The sequence below is a fragment of the Mastomys coucha genome, unplaced genomic scaffold, assembly GCF_008632895.1.
Source record: "Mastomys coucha isolate ucsf_1 unplaced genomic scaffold, UCSF_Mcou_1 pScaffold7, whole genome shotgun sequence".
Lineage (NCBI taxonomy): Eukaryota > Metazoa > Chordata > Mammalia > Rodentia > Muridae > Mastomys > Mastomys coucha.
In genome coordinates, this window is record NW_022196913.1 from 49,629,415 (window position 1) to 49,647,879 (window position 18,465).

Genomic DNA, 18,465 nt, shown 5'->3' on the forward strand with positions numbered 1-18,465 from the left:
GACAGGAACACACACACACACACACACACACACACACACACACACACAGTGGGGTACAGTGGTAAGTGCCTTTAATCCCAGCACTTGTGATGCAGAGGCAGGCAGATCTCTGTGAGTTTAAGTCCAGCTGTGTCCACATAGTGAATTATAGGATACCAGAGCTACATAGTGAGGCCCTGTCTTGGAAAACAAAAATAAAATATCAAAAAAGCTGCCAGGCTTATTATTAGCACATGGCTGTAATTCCAGCACTTGGGAAGTGGAAGAGGAGGGGGGAACAAGTGGGGGGGGGAAGAGGAGGAAGAGGAAGAGGAAGCAGTGGCTTGGGGATTCTAGAACAGCTTATGCTACAGGAAACTGTCTCAAAATCTGACCAAAAGAGAATTCTGTTGACTAGTAATAGTCATGATGTAATAAGTAAGAGCTCTGGCTAAGAATGCTACAGATGAACTAATCAAAATATCAGTAGCATTTCCTTTTTCTCTAGGAAACTCACATACCCACAAATTATACCTCAGGCTGTTTTTAGACTTAGGATCCTATACAATGAGAGGAAATGAATTTTAAATGATTAAAAAAATAGTCAAAAGTTACTCTATATTGGAAAATGTGCATTTGTTTTCAGTTGTGTCTATTACAGATGACAATCTCCACTTAGACTGCAGTGCTGTTAGTTGACTATAGGCTAGACAGCCCAGACAGTTAATGAGTTCATCCTCAGGCAAGCTGACTGACTTATGTGGACAGAATTCTGGTCTAGGTTCAAACTGTACTTATATTCTTCTTTTTTGTTTTTTTTGTTTTGTTTTGTTTTGTTTTCAAGACAGGGTTTCTCTGTGTAGCCCTGGTTGTCCTGGAACTCACTCTGTAGACCAGGCTGGCCTTGAACTCAGAAATCCTCCTGCCTCTGCCTCCCAAGTGCTGGGATTAAAGGTGTGCACCACCACTGCCCAGCACTTGTATTCTTTAGTTAATGACATGGACCAGGTAAAACCAACTCCTTATAAGAAAAGAACATCTGCCTAGATGTTCTTTTCTTATATATCTTTCTGTCCTTTCTACCAAGTTTGGTTCCCAGCACCTACATGGTGGCTCACAACTGTCAGTAACTCCAATTCCAGGGTACCTGACACCTTCTTCTGGCCTCCATGGGCACCAGGCACAAATGTGGTGCATGACATACAACAGGCAAAGATACCCACACATATAAAAAATCAAAAGAATAACCCCCTGAATAGATCAACAAGCTACAAAACAAAAAATGTTGACTAAAGCTATGTGTGTGGTCAGTGGTCACTCTGTTACTACTACCAGATCCTCACTCATGTTTTCCCCTTTAAAAAGCTTCAAGCTTCCTGAATCTTCCCACTGGAACTAAGCTTCTTAACTTGGCTTACAGGGTTACAACCTTTGGTCACAGTCTACTGTTACAATCTTACCACCACCACCACCCCTCTCACATTCTACTTTATAACAAAACAGGCCTGCTGACCATTCCAAAATGAACCCTGTGTGCCCTGCCTCCTTTCCAGCTGTGCTTGGGATGGGGTTCCTCTGATTGCCCCTGTGTCTTCCCTCCCTCCCTCCTTCCCTTCATACCCACAAATGTCACACCAGGCTCCATGCTAGCCCTGGCCCAGACTTCAGCTGTATTTATATTTGTGCTTCCAGAGTTCTGAGCTTCATGAAGACTCATCTCACTGACCCTCTATGGTTACTTGTTTCCTCGCATCTCTCCCAGGAATCAGCTAAGGTCTAAATTCTGTACCCTGTGTCTTTGTATTGCCTAACACTTAATCTGGGTAGTCTGGGGAATTCAACAAAATTCTGGTGATTCTATTATTCTATAATGTAAAATCATCAGAAAAAAAAAAAACCCTGTAAGTTCTAAATTAAGAACTTATGCCAAAATTTGTAAAAGAGTAACTTAAACATGAACAGAGGACTTAGGAAACACTAAGCAATTTGATGTTACTTCAACTTTACCACATGATCCTAAACTGGAGCAGAAAAGGCAATGGGAATTTTCCATTTCACCTCTTCGTTTTGTTTAGTGAGACAGGGTGCCAGGCTGCTCAGGCTGGCTCTGCACTCACTATGCGGTCATGGATGATCTTCCTCCCCCCCAGGTGCCACCGCACCAACGCTGCATTTCAACTCATACCAAACAAAGTCAGTAAAATATAGGAAAAATATGTTACATTTTTACCTTTTTAACTCAATTATCATAAATACATACATGATATGTATTGCAAATATTTATTTTAAATTGGAAGAAATTTAACTATCCTAATACAACCTACTCATCTGTTATAACACCAGTTACACAAATGAGTAAATGTATAACTAACTTAGAATACACGTGCATTAGCAAGCCTCCATGGACCCAAATACATCTTGCAAGGAAGCCAAACCTCACCATTTTGCTCACTCTAACGGTATGTCTCTTTAAGTGACTGGTGGAGACAACGGGGGATTTTACCATGAAAGCCATTTGGGACTGCCTGACAGCTGTGCAAGAAAGAGCTCCACAGATCTCGGTGAGAAGATCATCCCAGAGGGAGAGCAATTCAGCCTGGAATCTTTCTTTGTGCCATTTGTTTCAAGTAGATATAATCCGTAGTACAGCCTGATATGTGAAGATTGAAGTAGCATACTAAGATTATTTCACATTTAATGAGCTTCTTTCTAATCAAAATACTCAGCCTCACAGAACAAAGGTATCTTCTTTGCCTGCATACCCATAGGTCACAGGGGCCAGGAACTAAAAGATGGAAGAAAACTCTTCAAATGCTTGCTCCCCACTTTCATGTACTGAGGCAATACAGTAATGATGACATGCTAATAAGGAATCTTTAAAAGCTATTAGAGAACAAATGAGATTCTCATAGAAGACTAAACAGGTATCGAGAGAGTTAGTACCCTGTGCTGGGACAATCCTGGAAGTAACTTGGACAAGCTGATCTGGTTTGTGAAACACAGCCATTAAAGTCCCTACTAGATGACCTCACATTCTATATAGAGAAAGCAAGAGTTATATAGGACCCATCAAAAGCAACACAGAAACTCAATATATGGCTGCTACTTATCTTAGAATTAGTGGAATGTTCTATTCTAGACAAAGGAACAATCTTTAAGCTGATCTCACAAAATTAAGTAATAGAAAAAAAAAAACAGGAAGACCTTGACAATTTAAATTTGCTAAAGGAACATGATTAGATTGCCCTCTAGTGGAAATTCAAGAGAACTCAATAAATGGAGGGTTTTTTCCTTCTCCACTAGATCACTGAACGGAAACTCAAATTCACCCTTTACCCCAGCTGATTGCAACTCAAGACCCTCCTTCTACCTCAGCTTCCTAAATACTGGAATTATAGGCATGAAACCCCATGCCTTAGCAATAGTAATACAGTACTTTCCAGACTCATATGTCTTAGTTTTTGATTAGAGTGCATAGTGACTATTTTACTTAATAAGAACTCTGTTTTAACCTTAAAAGCATTTTTCAATGCACGGGCTACTATGCTGTTTATCCTGTCATATTTGGATGAATCTTTTAAAATTAGAGTCTCATATAACATAGGCTAGCCTTGACCAAGCTATGTAGCAGAGGATAGCTGTGAACTTCAGATCCTCCTGCCTCTCCCTCCCAAGTGCTGCGATTACACTGTGCATCCAAGCTGCTGATTTATACTACACACTGGTTCAAACCCAGGGCTTCCTGCATACTAGGTAAAGACTTTACCAAATGAACAACATCCCAGCCCTGTCTTCCAACACTTAATTAACATAATGGTTTTGTCTCCCAATGTAAACTACATAGTATCCATCTTTTGTTACAAGAAAAAAAAAAAAAAAAGCCAGGTGGTGGCGCATGCCTTTAATCCCAGCACTTGGGAGGCACAGGCGGCGGATTTCTGAGTTTGAGGCCAGCCTGGTCTACAGAGTGAGTTCCAGGACAGCCAGGGATACACAGAGAAACCCTGTCTCAAAAAACCAAAAAAACAAAAAACCAAAAAAAAAAAAAAGGAAAGAAAAAAAAAGATTTTGTAAATTTTCCAGGTTAGACAAACTTCTAGTAGCTTGTCAGTACCCTCATGGCAGACACTCAGGCTTCCTCTAGAGCACAGAAGTTATGCCTGGGCCACAGTACACAGGAGACACATAGTAGGCACTGTGCTAAGTGAGTTGACACTGTTGTCTCAGTTAATGCTCCAACTACCCTCACAATCAGTCATCCCTCAGTGTCCTTGGGAGACTGGTTCCCACAGCCCGACTGCCATCAAAACTCTTGATTACTCAAGTCCCTTTCATAAAATGGCACAGTATTTGCATACAGCTACTCACCCTTTCACCTCTCTATTATTTAAAATCCCAAATACAATGTAGAAAATATTATGTGAATGCCTGTAGTGCATTATTTAGGAAACTACATTATTTAAAAAACAAAACAAAAAAACCCTGCGGGCTGGCGAGATGGCTCAGCGGGTAAGAGCACTGACTGCTCTTCCAAAGGTCCTGAGTTCGGATCCCAGCAACCACATGGTGGCTCACAACCACCCTTAATGAGATCAGACGCCCTCTTCTGGTGCATCTGAAGACAGCTGCAGTAAATTACGCCTGAGAAAGCAGGGCTGGCAGAGGTCCTGAGATCAACAGCAGCCACATACATGATGGCTCACGGCCACTTGTACATCTACAGTGTACTCATACACATAAAATAAGTCTTTAAAAGAAAACCCTGTATGTGTTCAATATAAGCAATTTTAAATAAATATTTTTTGTATCCAGTTGGCTCTATCTATGGATGCAGAACCTACAGACATAGAGGGCCAGTTTATCCCGATCCTCATTTGTAGAAGAGAATGAAGCATGGAACATTTAAGAACTCTACAGAGGAACTGTCTCAGAGATCAGAGTTCACATCCAGTTTCTTACTTTCCAGCATGCCTTTATCTTTATTTCCTAAATTGCAGTCTTACCAGTAACTATCAATTAAACAGGCATTTGTAAGCTAGATGGACCACATCCAATAAAAAAAAAAATCAATATGAATGGATTAGCCTTTGCTACTTAACAATTCCTGAGGGGCTAGGTTTCCAAGACTCCTATTTATTAAGCCACAGGCTAGTACAGCTAAAAGTATCATGACATAACACAGACCCCTTACTTTTATAAGGCAAGTAGGTCATCCAGAAAACAATGCCAAGACCAAAAGATGTTAAGACGCCTGGAAAACGGAGAGAATGAGCGGATAATATATCATATCCTACAGAGCCAGGAAAACAAGAGTCAAAGTTGGACTGAGAAAGATGGCTTACTGGCTGGAGCTCTCCGTGTTCGGAACCTAGGCTCTGATCTCCAGAACCCATTTTAGAAGAACACTGCAGTACCCATCTGTAACCCCAGCACTGCCACAGGGAAATGAGCAGTGGAGTCTAGTGAATCAGCCGAGGCTCACAGGCCCTAATCCAACACAGACAGCTTTGAGTCAGAGACCCTCCTCAAACAAGAAGGAAAGTGGGAGGAGACTCTGTCCTCTGACATCTGCAGGCACACATACCCACACTCAAACACATGAATATAGACGTGGGAGGGCAGACAGGGATGCAAACACACACACACACACACACACACAAATATTAAAAACACCACAGTTAAGGTCAGTTACTATTTTCTTCTAAGTTGCATTTAAGTTTTTGGTATTGTTTAACTAGTTAAGCCTTGTCAGATGATGGCCAAATTTTTAGGTTATGACAGGGCACTTAATATTTTGAAGCTATCAAAAAGGAAATTTAATAACGTATGAAGCATTTGAAACACTAAACACTTCTAGAACCTAAGAATGATGCCCAAGTTCACTGAATATTAGTTTCTAAAGTACATCAATGACAAAGGCACTTTTTAAAAAGCTACTCCATAAAATCAGGTTTCATAAAGCTTCCATTATGGTATCAGTACTGATTCTAGGAAATTAAATTGTTTAGATAAAAGTGTCACAATTTCAAAACATCTTTCTTTGAGCATATTCTGTGTTGACAAGCTGCTATCTCACACGGTCATTCACTATTTTTTGGTGTGGCTTTGTTTTGTTAAGCTAGGGTCTCACTCTGTAGCCCAGGCTGCTCTCAAGTGCTGATCCTTCCTCAGCCTCTCAGTCAACAGCTCTAGCCTCGAAACACAGTATATTTTAAGAAAGACTTAGGCTACAATTCCAAATAAAAATAACTGTGAAAATAATTGTAACATAATGTATACAATTAGTAAATGGTATTAACAAAGGAACAACTACAAAGAGAAAATATTCTCCTTTGTGGGGAAACAAGACTAGATGAACAGGTTCAGGCCAGTATAAAACAAAGAAAATCAAGTAACTGGGAAAGGTTCAAGCAGGGAAGCTAAAAGGAAGTGGCTAAGAATGGCAATGTGTACCAGTTAGAAGGATTGTTAACTACAGGGAGAAAAATAACAGAAATGGAACAATGCAAGAGGGCCAGAGCGCACACATAGACTACATTTCTCCTCAGACACACGGTCCTTTCTCTATGTCATGCTTTCAGAAACAATGCTCAGGCCCAGAAGGCCTCTGTAAGAAAGAGCCTAGGACACTAAGACCACAGTTCCTGAAGGCTGCCTTCCTACTGCCTCATCACCCAGAGCACTGCTATGTGTTAATGTCTTACTCACTGTGTGGCCTTAACCCAGTCCCGGCCTTTGTTTCTGTACGTAGAGAGGTTTTGTTTCTGTACATGGTAAAGGCTTCGTTCATGAGGTTCTTCTAAGAACTAAAACGGTCTCTATGAATTGCCCAACAAGCCCTCCATCTTGTAGGTGCTACCAACTGGGCAATAATCATAGCAACAGCATCCCAAGTAAGTTCTGTCTCTTTGAACACAAAACCCTGCTTTATGATTTGCTAACTGCTCTCTCTGCAAACCTACTGGTGACCGCGGTAGAAGAGGGGATAGTGAAAGGCGAGAAGGAAAGATACCCTGGTCTCCACAAGACTAGATGAAGAGTTCAACCACTTATCTTTTGTGCATGCAGTTCCTACTTCCATACAAGCTTAAGCTAAGGGGAAAACCAGTGTTGAATAAAAATTAAAGAGAGCCACAGTCTTGGACTAGGCATTTTCACCTGTACCATCCATCAGTCCCAAAGTAAACAGTCACTGGAGCTGACACCCCACAGCACCAAAATGAAACTGAGGTGGTAGGCTAGGCCTCGCCAATGACGCCGGCTCCTCAACCTTAAGCTTAGCCACGCCCAATGGTCCCTTCGACCTTCATGTGTGAAAGGAAATATGCTACACTTTCCTGTCTCCCAGGGAAAGAAAGAAGCCTAGGAAATATGCTACACTTTCCTGTCTCCCAGAGAAAGAAGGAAGGCTAGGACGATGATAGTGAGGCTAGATATAAGGACAGTACAGGTATGCATATGGAAATGGTATAATGAAACCTATTGCTTTGTTTGCTAAACCCAGTAAGGTGATTCAAGGACTTGCTTCCTTGTCCCTGCCCAACAAAGTAGTTTTGAAATGACTAATCCACTTTAATTTTTGTTTGTATTTCCTTACATTCTTTCCTGTCTGTAAAAGTACTAGTAGTGTTCTACTTTAGAATTAAAATAAATTACAATTTAGAATTTAAAAGGTAAAGCCATTTGTGATCTTTACATTGTTCTAATTTTGTTCTTTGAGAACAGTGACCCACAATATTACCTTCAAGTGTACGTGTATCAAACACGACAGATAATTCTCTAAATATAAACCCATCCAAATGAAAAAAGAAAAACAAACAAACAAACAAACTTCCACAAAGTTCAAATGCAGCAGAACGCATCTGACCTCATGTCTATCATCTGAAGGGTAAAAACGTACTCTAAGACATGAATTCTGAAAACCTAAATTCTAAAATCAATGTTTAGAGTACATCCTCTGGCCAGAACAAAGTTATTGTAAGTCCCATTCATTCATTCATTCATTCATTTAACTTAAACTTTTAAATAAAAGACCTAATGACAGTCTTGAGTCACTTAAAAAAAAAAAATCAACAAAGGCTGGCAAGATGATTCAGCCAGCAGATTGCTTGTAGCTTAAGCACAGAAGACAGGGCCCGAGTTAGATCCCCAGTGTACACATAAAATGCCAAGCATGATTTCTTGCTTCTAATCACGGCACTAAGGAGCCAGTAACAGACAGGTCCCTGGGGCCCATTGGCTGGCCTCGCCAGTGAATACCACAGCACAACAAGAAACACTGTCTCAAAATCAAAATGAGCTCTCATGGAACAACATCCCTACCCTCAGCTGACTCCTCCTCCATATGCATAAGTACCTGCATAGACACAAACATTTGAGTACACACAGGCAAAGAGGTAACACACACACAATTCAACAAAACTAAAATCAAGTTTCCTTAGGTTACTATAGGCAGAAAGTATTAGTGGTAAATTTTAGAAATGAATTTCTATACATTTTCTATATAGTCAAACTATAACAATAAGAATACACTATTATTTGTGAAGTGATAGCTAAGAATTGATGAGTTCTTGGAGAGCTTTGAAACTGCTCTCATACACACTTACCCAGGCTTGCCAGCAGGGACTCCAAGTCCTGGAGGAGAGCTGGCAGCTGCTGGAGCTGCTCCTGAAGCTCGCTCAGGCTGGTTCTCTTCTTCTCCCAGTGGGCAGACAGCATGACCACCTCGCTGTCCACCAGCTGCAACACAGAGCAGCGGGGCTCAGGTAAACCACATGTCAAGCACACAGTCAGTCCGTGAGCCAAGGCCCAGCCAGTTTGTCTTTAGCAACCCTGCATGGTCTACAGTGTCACTTGTGTTTAGAAAAGGAATGAGCTCAGGATCTGGACAGCAGACCTCAAACTGCTCTTGTATCAGTGTAGCAGGCATCTAACCCAAAGACACGAACGTCAAAACTGAGCTGACTACTTCTACGTATATTCTACTATGAAGGAAACTGTTCACTGGAAAATTCATACCTAGGAAAAATAAGACAAAAAGAAAACAACAAAAACACAATAACAAAAAGAAAATATACAGAAACAAATAAAAAAATGATTTTCTGGTAATTACTTGCTGACTTGAGAAGAAGTTAAAATATTTTGCCTGGTACACAGCATAATCTTTTTTAAGGCATTATAATAGATCTTACCATGGCTCATTAGATAACCTGAAAAGTCTAAAATAACTTAAGGTTTAGGTAATAACTAATTTTTACCAAAAATCAAAGTACAACATATTTAAATATTAGGCTTAAAAATGTTTTATTAAGCCGGGCAGTGGTGGCGCATGCCTTTAATCCCAGCACTTAGGGGCAGAGGCAGGCGGATTTCTGAGTTCAAGGGCAGCCTGGTCTACAGAGTGAGTTTCAGGACAGCTAGGGCTACACAGAGAAACCCTGTCTCGAAAAAACAAAACAAAACAAAACAAACAAACAAAAAAATGGTTTATTAATTCTAACTTTACACAAAACTAAAAATTACATTCTTTATATAAAACAAAGTTTTATATGTAGAAAGAATATAGCAGAATGCACTAAAGTATTTTAATCTAAGAGAATGTGAAGTTGAATGACTGTCAGAAATCATCACAGATGATTATACAATGATACAACACATTCTGAGCATTTGCTACAGGCTAGACTCTATGTTAAGTGATTTATTATCTTATAAAACTACATCTTATATGTCCTTCAAAGGCTTACAGGCTAACGGTGTATGTGGAGTAGTTGGGAGACAGTGGAACATTTAGTAGGTGGGGCTAAGCATCACAAAGCTAAGCCACCATGGGCATGTCTTTGAAAGGACTTGGGGATTCCAGTCTCCGCCTCTGGGTGACACACTCCTGGATTAAAATAAGATGAACATAGTTCCTCACCAAATGCTCCCAATACGGCACACTGTCTGACAAAAGGCCTAACAAAGCTAAACTATGGCCAAATAAACCCTTTGTCCTTGCTCAGCTGATTAGCTCAAGTATTGTGTCAGAGCAATGAAACTAATTAGCATAGCATGAAACAGTTCATCCAGTCTATCTGAACAAGCTTGTTTGTTAAGCAAAGCTAAGTGGTGTCTAACACCATTTTATGGATAAAGAAAAGACAGAGACCAGGCTGTTTGTGTAAGACCAAAACAGATTAGTGCGCTGAAGATGAAAAACAGAAATTGTAACCTCTACTCCTGTCACGGGAAATGAACCCTGAGCAGGTAAAGTCTCACTCAGCTTACCTAACAAATCAAACGGCTAAATAAAACCATGATTCTTCTTTTTTTAGTTTTTCGAGACAGGGTTTCTCTGTGTAGCCCTGGCTGTCCTGCAACTCACTCTGTAGACCAGGCTAGCCTTGAAATCAGAAATCCACCTGCCTCTGCTGCCCAAGTGCTGAGATTAATGGAGTGCACCACCACTGCCTGGCAAAAACCATGATTCTTAAGAGTTCAATCTAAAGACTAGAAACTCTTTCACGATGACAGGAATTAAAGGGAAAACACTAGAAGTCTAGCTTCGGAAAGCTACCGTGGATGCCTAACCCTTAAGTAACTTTTTTAACTATTCATCTGTAGATTGTGGACGAGGGAAGGGAAAAAGCACAACTGCTTAGACAAAGCTTTTCTAAACCATCAGCTTCCTAGCAACCACAGCTGTGTGCTTTTATAAGACACTTCTCCAGCTCCTACAAGCATATACGGGCAAGGGGCTGGAAAGATGGCTCTGCAGTTAAGAATACTGGCTGGCTCTCTTCTAGCAGAGCTTCTTTTGATTTCAAGCACTCACATGGTAGCTCATAAATGAACTCCAGTTTTAGGGAAACCAATGCCCTCTTCTGGCCTCCACAGCACTAGACACACACGGAGTGCACACATACATGCAGGCAAAACACCCACATACATAAACTAATAATAACTTTTTAAAGAATATGCTGTAACAAGAAGTATAGAGTAATTTCTTGACAAGACTGAACAGCCCATCTACTTGCCCTGAGATTGATGTTGCCTGATAAAAAGCTGTTGTTTTATCAGGAACAACCTGACACGAACACAAGTTTAAGCAATTCACTGAAAAAGAAATTCATTTATACATTTGTAAGTTTCAAAGACACATTACTGACAGGGTTTTTTGTTTGGTTTGTTTTATGTTTCTGAGACAGTAATTCTGTATAGACCAGGAGAGCCTGGACCTCTCTTTGTAGCCAAGACTGAGCTCAAGATGAGAGCAAGCCTCCTGCTTCAGCCTGTCAAATGCTGGGCTTGCAAGTGTTCATCATCACACCTGGCTTAAACTTTCCCTCTTGAGGTTTGTATTTCAGGTCAGCCTCCAAGGTTATCTTTGCTTCTGGTGACTCCAACTTTGAATAGATTTGGTTTTGTTTTTTGTTTTTTTGAGGAAGAAGTGGACAAAGTCTAATTAATCTGTGAAAATCTGAGGAATAAACTCTGAGCCATGGGGGATTTCTTGGGTGTCAAAAGATACAACTGACCTTACATTTCTTAAATTAGAGGTTATGTGTGTACATACAGGGAACATAACTCAGAACCCTACACTAGGTGAAGAGGAAACACAGTAACAAATCCAGGAAGGAAGCAGTTCTAACAATTGTTCTGAAGACTACCAGGTTTCCCTGCCCCTTCCCCACTTTAATGGTTCACCAGGGAACACAGCCACTTCAAGGTCAAAGGGCACATGTAAGCACCTCGGAATCAGTGCACATGGACAAAGCCTCCGGCTTCTGACTCTAGCCTTCTGCTTTGTTGATAACCACAACTTCGTTTCTTCAGGTTCCCCATTCCCTTCATTCTTACAGGCTTAGTACACTGCAAAGAGCTCACAATACACTCATGTACATACATGGGTTTTGGTAACTGAAAACTCGCCCACTGCCTTCCTGTCAGCCTCTGCATACCCACTTTACACTACATGATGGGTAATAAGTCTTCAGTTGTACACAGGACCACTGTACCCAGAGCTCAGTACTGTAGGTGGGTCCAACCTCTTTTGTCAAGACTGCAAATCAGAGAAACTAAACAACCCTTTCACTTTGGCTGGACCTGGCATTTAAGGCTGAAAAGAGGAACTCTGCCAAAGGGTAAGGTTAGCAAACTCTACCTCGCCAGCATCCGCACATTCCTTGGCTCTTCTGTGAAGTGCAGCCCACGTGTCCTCATACCTAAAAATGCAAAGAATAATTTAAAATGTAAACAGACATCGAAAGGAAACACATTTAGGGGAATGTATAATATACTGTCGTTACAGAAATTAGGCAAAATAATAATAATAATAATAATGCCACATGTAACAAGAGCAGAGACGGCAACTTGAAGAATAAAATGCCAAGATCCCAATCACACAAACAGTTGAAATTGTTTTTAAATGGAAAAGAGAAAAAAATTTTTCTTTTTTGGAGATAAGTCTCAATATGTAAAACTAGCTGCACAGTGCTTGTTATACAGACTAAGCTGGCCTCAAATGCCCAGCAATTCTCCGGCCTCTGCCTCCCAAGTGCTGGAGTTATAGGTGTGGAAGCCACCACTCCTAGCTTGTAAAATCTAGAGAATTACTGTGTCTGATCTGTGAGTCCTTTGCCTGCACATGCACCTGGGCACCACGCATGTGCCTGGTGCCAAGCAGGCCAGAGGAGGGTGTGGCCCCTCTGGGCTGGAGTTATAGACAGCTGTGAACTGCCATGTAGGCGGGTCCTCTGAAAGAACAAGTGCTCTCAAGCATTGAGCCATCTCTCTGACTCAGAGACACTTTCCTTTACAGCAGAAATAAAATTAGTGAATTTAGAAGAAATCAAAATAGATAGTTACTGAATAAATACAACAGAAGTAACTGTCAAGAAATATTCCTAATTGGTGTGAAACTGAAAAGAACCATAGTCTCAAAACTCCCTCTAGAGAATCCCCGACCCTGGAGGCAAGAGACGCCAGGCAGCCGCTTTACAAGGGGCTAAGAGCCACATCGCCTGCCTCCTACCATGATGGATGAGGACACACAGTTATTTTGATATTTTTGGTGGAAGGGCACTAGGAAAGAGGACATGCGCAGTTTCCAGTCACCAAGGTCATGAAGCTCATTGCCAACTACAGACTAAAGAAAAAGAGGCAGCAAACTGACTAAGTAAGCTCAGTCATAGATACAGAATGAAGGCATCAGTAAATGACAAAATCTGGATGAATCTGTTTCCACTACACAGTTACCAATGTTAGTTTCCTGGTTTAATCATTATGTTCCAGTTATACAAACTGCAACTACTGCGAGGAATTTCTTGCTCTAATTTTGACACGTTTTCATAAAGCTGAAATCATCTCAAAGTAAAAATTTCAATTTTAATTATTACTATTGTTACTATTGTGTGTGAGCATGCATGATGGGTGAGCCTGCCATGGTGCATGTGTGGAGGTCAAAAGGCAACTCCGTGGAACTGGCTTTCCTTCCACCTTTACATGGGCTCTGGGAACCAGGCTCAGGTTGCCCGGGTTATCCACCAAGTACCTGCTCAGCCATCTAGCCCTAAAAGTGAAAAGGTTTAAAATACAATTTCTGAACACAATATTATCTATATGGCTGCTGAGAGAGAACTTGATTTTCCATCCTATCTAAAGTTTTATCAAAATTATTATCTGCCCTTGCCAGCTGCAGCACTCAGGAAAGCAGGCCTCGTCACAGGTGAGCCAGCCCAGGGACAAGAGCTCAAGCTCAGGAGAGCTGGCCCCCCCATTTGTGAGGTACTATGCACTGGAAGGGGAGATGCCCTTCTCCCCTCCCTCCTACCTCCTGTGGCAGGCAGTAAGGAGAGCTAGCCCCGAGGGCATGAGAGCAGGAGGCCCTGCCCCTTCACTGGCTGTAGCTCTAGGGGTTTGGGGATGCATCTCACCTAACAACACAGAAGGTGGAGGTTCAAGTGATCCAGCCCTGAGGGTGTGAAAGCAGAAGAGCTGACTCCTGCTGCTGCTGCTGGGATAGGGTGGCCTAGCCAGAGCACTGCTGGAGAGCTCAGCTGGTGGTGTGGATAAAGGACAGCCATCCTGAGGACTAGCTCAGCCACCAACCCTGCCCAGATCCAGGGCTTTGTGTTGGCCCACTTCAAAACTTGTATTATCTGTAAATGGCTGGGACACTTGAAAGGGTCCGTTCTGCTGATCCAAAGCTACAGGATCTCCATGACACAGGGCAACAACAGGAGAACTGGGAGGAGTCCCGGTGAGAATCCGATATTGATGATGTCACCAGACCAAGGACTAATTGCAATAAACATTAGCAAGTGAAGATGTATAGACAGACAGACATACTGTGAGACACACTGTGATGCATTACAGCTTCCACAATGAGGTGTTTTTCTATGCTTTGTCTTTTTTGTTTTGTTTTATTTGTTTTTTATTTTGGGGTGAATGTTGCAACAGTAAAGGGCAGAACTGAGGAGACTGGACAGGGAGATAAGCAAGACTGGTGTGCATAATATGAAATTCACAGAGAAGCAATAAAGTTAGAAAAAAGTTATCTGAACAAACATACATAGTTTGTGAATTCATGGTAGCTGTCTTCAAAGTTACAGAGACATGTCCTGCTGAATTCTGATAGGAAAGCCAATCTGATAATCCCATCAACTGTTAACAATATCCACATGTAATAAAAAGCACTGTACAGTAGTACATAATTAATACAGCCCTACTGCCATTGCCAACTAACAAAAAGCTTGATGTTTTTTCCTCTGGTGCATCTAACTGTAAGTTGGGAGGCAGAGGTAGGCGGATTCCTGAGTTTGAGGCCAGCCTGGTCTACAGAGTGAATTCCAGGACAGCCAGAGAAACCCTATCTCGAAAAAACCAAAAAAAAAAAAAAAAAAAAAAAAAAAAAAAAAAAAGAATGAGCACACTAATTTCAGACCCAAGACTTTATGGCAGACTTCTGGACCATCAGAAGAGATCAAATTAAACACTGCTTACCACTTAGACTCCTGACCCCGACCACCCCCACTCCCTTCCCACTAGCGTTCACAGACTCCTTTCCTTACTATTATGCACCACCCTCTCACACCAACCAAGTCTGTCACTTTTCTGCTGATTTGTCATTCCCTAAGAAATGACACAGATTAACTGAATGTCTTAATTTCTCTTCTTGCTGCTAAGATAATACATCTGACAACTTTCAGGGAATTAGTTCATAATTCCAGGTTACAATGCACTATTTTGGGGAAATGGAGACTGTAGGAGCTTGAAATAGCCTGTCACACTGCATCCACAGTCAAGAGCCAATAGCAGTCACACAGTAGGTACTCTGCTTACGCTCTCCTCTCTTACAGAACCTAAGATTCCCTGACAGGGGAATGGTATCACCCACAGTGCATGTGCCTTCGCACACCAATTTACAGTCAAGACAATGTCCCCAGAGGCATGCCCACAGGCAAGCCTGATTTAGACATCCACCATGAGACTTGTTTCCCAGGCGACTCTGGACCACCACACCAAACTATCCATTTTCTCTGCTCTGAGGCAAGGCTGGAGAAAGGTAGACAGATTACTACAAAAGCTACTATGACAGACAGACTACTTAGCCTTTCATGGGTCTTTTTTTTGTTTTTTTTTTTGTTTGTTTGTTTTTGTTTTTTTAGAGACAGGGTTTCTCTGTGTAGCCCTGGCTGTCCTGGAACTCACTCTGTAGACTAGGCTGGCCTTGAACTCAGAAGTCCACCTGTCTTTGCCTCCCAAGCGCAGGGATTAAAGGCGTGTGCCACCACGGCCTGGCCTTTCATGGGTCTTAACTGTCAGTTACAACTTTCAAAAAATCCTTCCTGAGAGGATCCACGGCCAGGGAATGGTGCCACTCTCAATGGGGATGTCTTCTGACCTCAATTAGTATAACCAAGACAATGCCCTCACAGATATGTCCACAGGCCACCCTTGTCAAGGTGATTTCTCAAGGCAAATTTATACAGCCTTGAAGCGTATCTCTATACAGTCACTTTTAGTGCATGGATAACTTTACAACATTTTACTAAAGACCCTGGCTATATATTCAATCAAATTTTTTGCTTTCCCATTTCTTTAAGTCAATGATGGAAAAAATAAAAGAAAAAATATTCTCATAATGCAGTAATTCATTCAAATAATTACCGAACATATTCTCTATGTACTATGGCAGGCCTAGTGGAAGAGTCCATAAGCAGACTAACATATAAACAACTTCTGTGCTGGACAAGGAAAACTGCTTTATAAAGCAGTGGAGCTCTAGGGATTTGAAAGACTGATTCTTAAAAACCTATGATACAGTAGGGGGAGAGCTTAGTCACAATGGTGGCCACTTGTAATGTGCACTGTGCAGATGGGATCAGGCACATCCCTGAGCTTCAATGGCCAGCCAGTCTAGCCTACTTAGTAGGTTCTAGGCCAGGGACACCCTATCTCAAAAAACAAAACAAAGCAAAGCAAATGGGTGGGCACCTGCGGGCTAACAGAGCTCTGAGCTCCAAGTGTACACACACAAAGCTATGACTGAGAGGAAAGGGCAGATGAGAGACCAGTCAGTACTAGGAGTCCACCTCCCCACCTCCCCACCTACACTGACAGAAGTTGTTCCCTGAAACCTGTCTGACAGCTTGCTAACTGAGGGGAAGGTCTGGATGGAAAACCCCCTTCAATTTGGTCAATCTGGTTTTATTAATGTAGCAGCCACCCATGCCGAGGGGCCCCCAGGTCCCACCGCTCTGGCCGTGCACTTGTTCCTTGAAGCAGCTTATGCAGAGCAAGGACAGGTAATAAGAAACCTGTCTGGTGGGCTGGACAGATGGCTCCGTGGTTAAGAGCACTGTTTGCTCTTCCAGAGGTCCTGAGTTCAATTCCCACCAACCACATGGTAGCTCACAACCATCTGTGAAGGGATCTGATGCCCTCTTCTGGTATGTCTGAAGATAGCTATGGTGTACTCATATACATAAAATAAATAAATCTTAAAAAAAAAAAAAAGACACCTGTCTTGGTAGTCTGGTTACTAGTTACGGTGTCTGAGCAGGGAGGTAGAGACACAGAGGAAGCCATCTGCCAGCCCCTCACAGTCGTGTCAGAGACGTGAGGCACATTTAAAAGACCAGCACCTGATTTCACTCTCCCATCATCTCTTTTCCTTTTTTTTTTTTTTTTAACAACAACAACAAGAAAAGTATCAGCCATTTAAACAGTGGAGTTAAATATTCAAGAGAAACCACGTATGGCGACCTTGCTGTGGTTGAAAACAGGCTGGGCGCATGGCTCAGTGCTAGCTTGCCTAGCATAAGAACCTAGACAAAGCTTGAGGCCAGCCTATTCCACGCAGCTCAGAGCTGTGCTGAGGGACCCTTTCTCTGGGGAAAAAGAGACGCTGCCTCGCACAGGCCCTTGCCACAGTTGGTACAGTGCACACTCTAGATGGAGAAGCTAGTGGTGTTTGATTGCTGGTTTTATCTGTACTACTTTAATGATGATAGTAACACTGAGCATTTTTTCATGTTCTTATCAGCCATCAGTGTGTCTTCACTCACAGATGCCTATCCCAATCTTCTGTTTCTTCACTGGGCCATGTTTTTACTGCTGAGTTATAGATGTTCTTTACATACTACAGAGGTTAGCCCTTCATCAACCAAATAATATACAAATATTTTCTTTTCCTGTGAGTTCTGTTTAGCTTTCTTGATGGTGTTCTTTGTGGCCAACAATAGCAAGAAAAATGCTTAATTTTCATTCTGTTTACCATTTTTTTTCTCTTGTTGCTTAAGCTTTTGTTTCATGTCTAAGAACAGCCATTATCTTATTATTGCCATGTCAACAGAGATGGACTGAGATATAAGTGGGATAAAATTAAGATCATAGAGTACGTTCCTAAACAAAGTCCACAAAGCCCTGGGCTTGATTTCCAGTACTACATAAACCAGACCTGATGGCACATGCCTGTAATCCCAATACTCAGGAGCTGGAGGCAGGAGGATGAGGAAGTTCAAAGTGGTCATCGGCTACACAGAACAAAACCCTAGCCTGGGCTACATAAAACCCTGTCTTTAAAATAAACAAACAAACAAACAAACAAGTAAAAAACAAATTGAGTTCTCTAATTTGGAGTCATCACAAGTAAAAACAATAGTGATTATCTATCCAAACTATGAAGGGCCTTTCTACTGAGCAGTGAAGTCAGAAGCCTTCAAGGAAAAGAAGCTAACACTGCCAGTGACTACAGAAGCATCCCAGCTAGGCATTTTAACTGTACAACTGTAAAGCATTTTAAACACCCATTAAAGCACAACTCTTCTCTGAAGGAAAACACTGTACCTGCTAAGTAATTCCAGTCCAGCAGAGCTCTGTGGTAAGTGTGGAGCAGTCCTGCCAAGACAAACACTTATTAGAGCTGCTGAAGATCCACACGACTTTAAAGAACTACTACACACAAGAATTCTGGCATTGCCGGTTATTATGTAAATAATTTTA

At 41.7% G+C, this 18,465-nt stretch overlaps 1 protein-coding gene across 2 annotated transcripts in view; it reads right to left on the reverse strand.

Annotated features, from left to right (window-relative positions):
* Window positions 1–18,465, reverse strand: part of Dtnbp1 (dystrobrevin binding protein 1) — a 94,352-nt gene that overhangs the window by 66,331 nt on the left and 9,556 nt on the right. For both annotated transcript variants that reach the window (XM_031359581.1, XM_031359582.1), the window contains exons 3-5: window positions 18,310–18,360; window positions 12,122–12,182; window positions 8,586–8,718 (exon numbers count right to left, since the gene is read on the reverse strand). In XM_031359581.1, coding sequence (XP_031215441.1) covers window positions 8,586–8,718; window positions 12,122–12,182; window positions 18,310–18,360 — 245 coding nt within the window. The remainder of the gene's footprint in view (window positions 1–8,585; window positions 8,719–12,121; window positions 12,183–18,309; window positions 18,361–18,465) is intronic.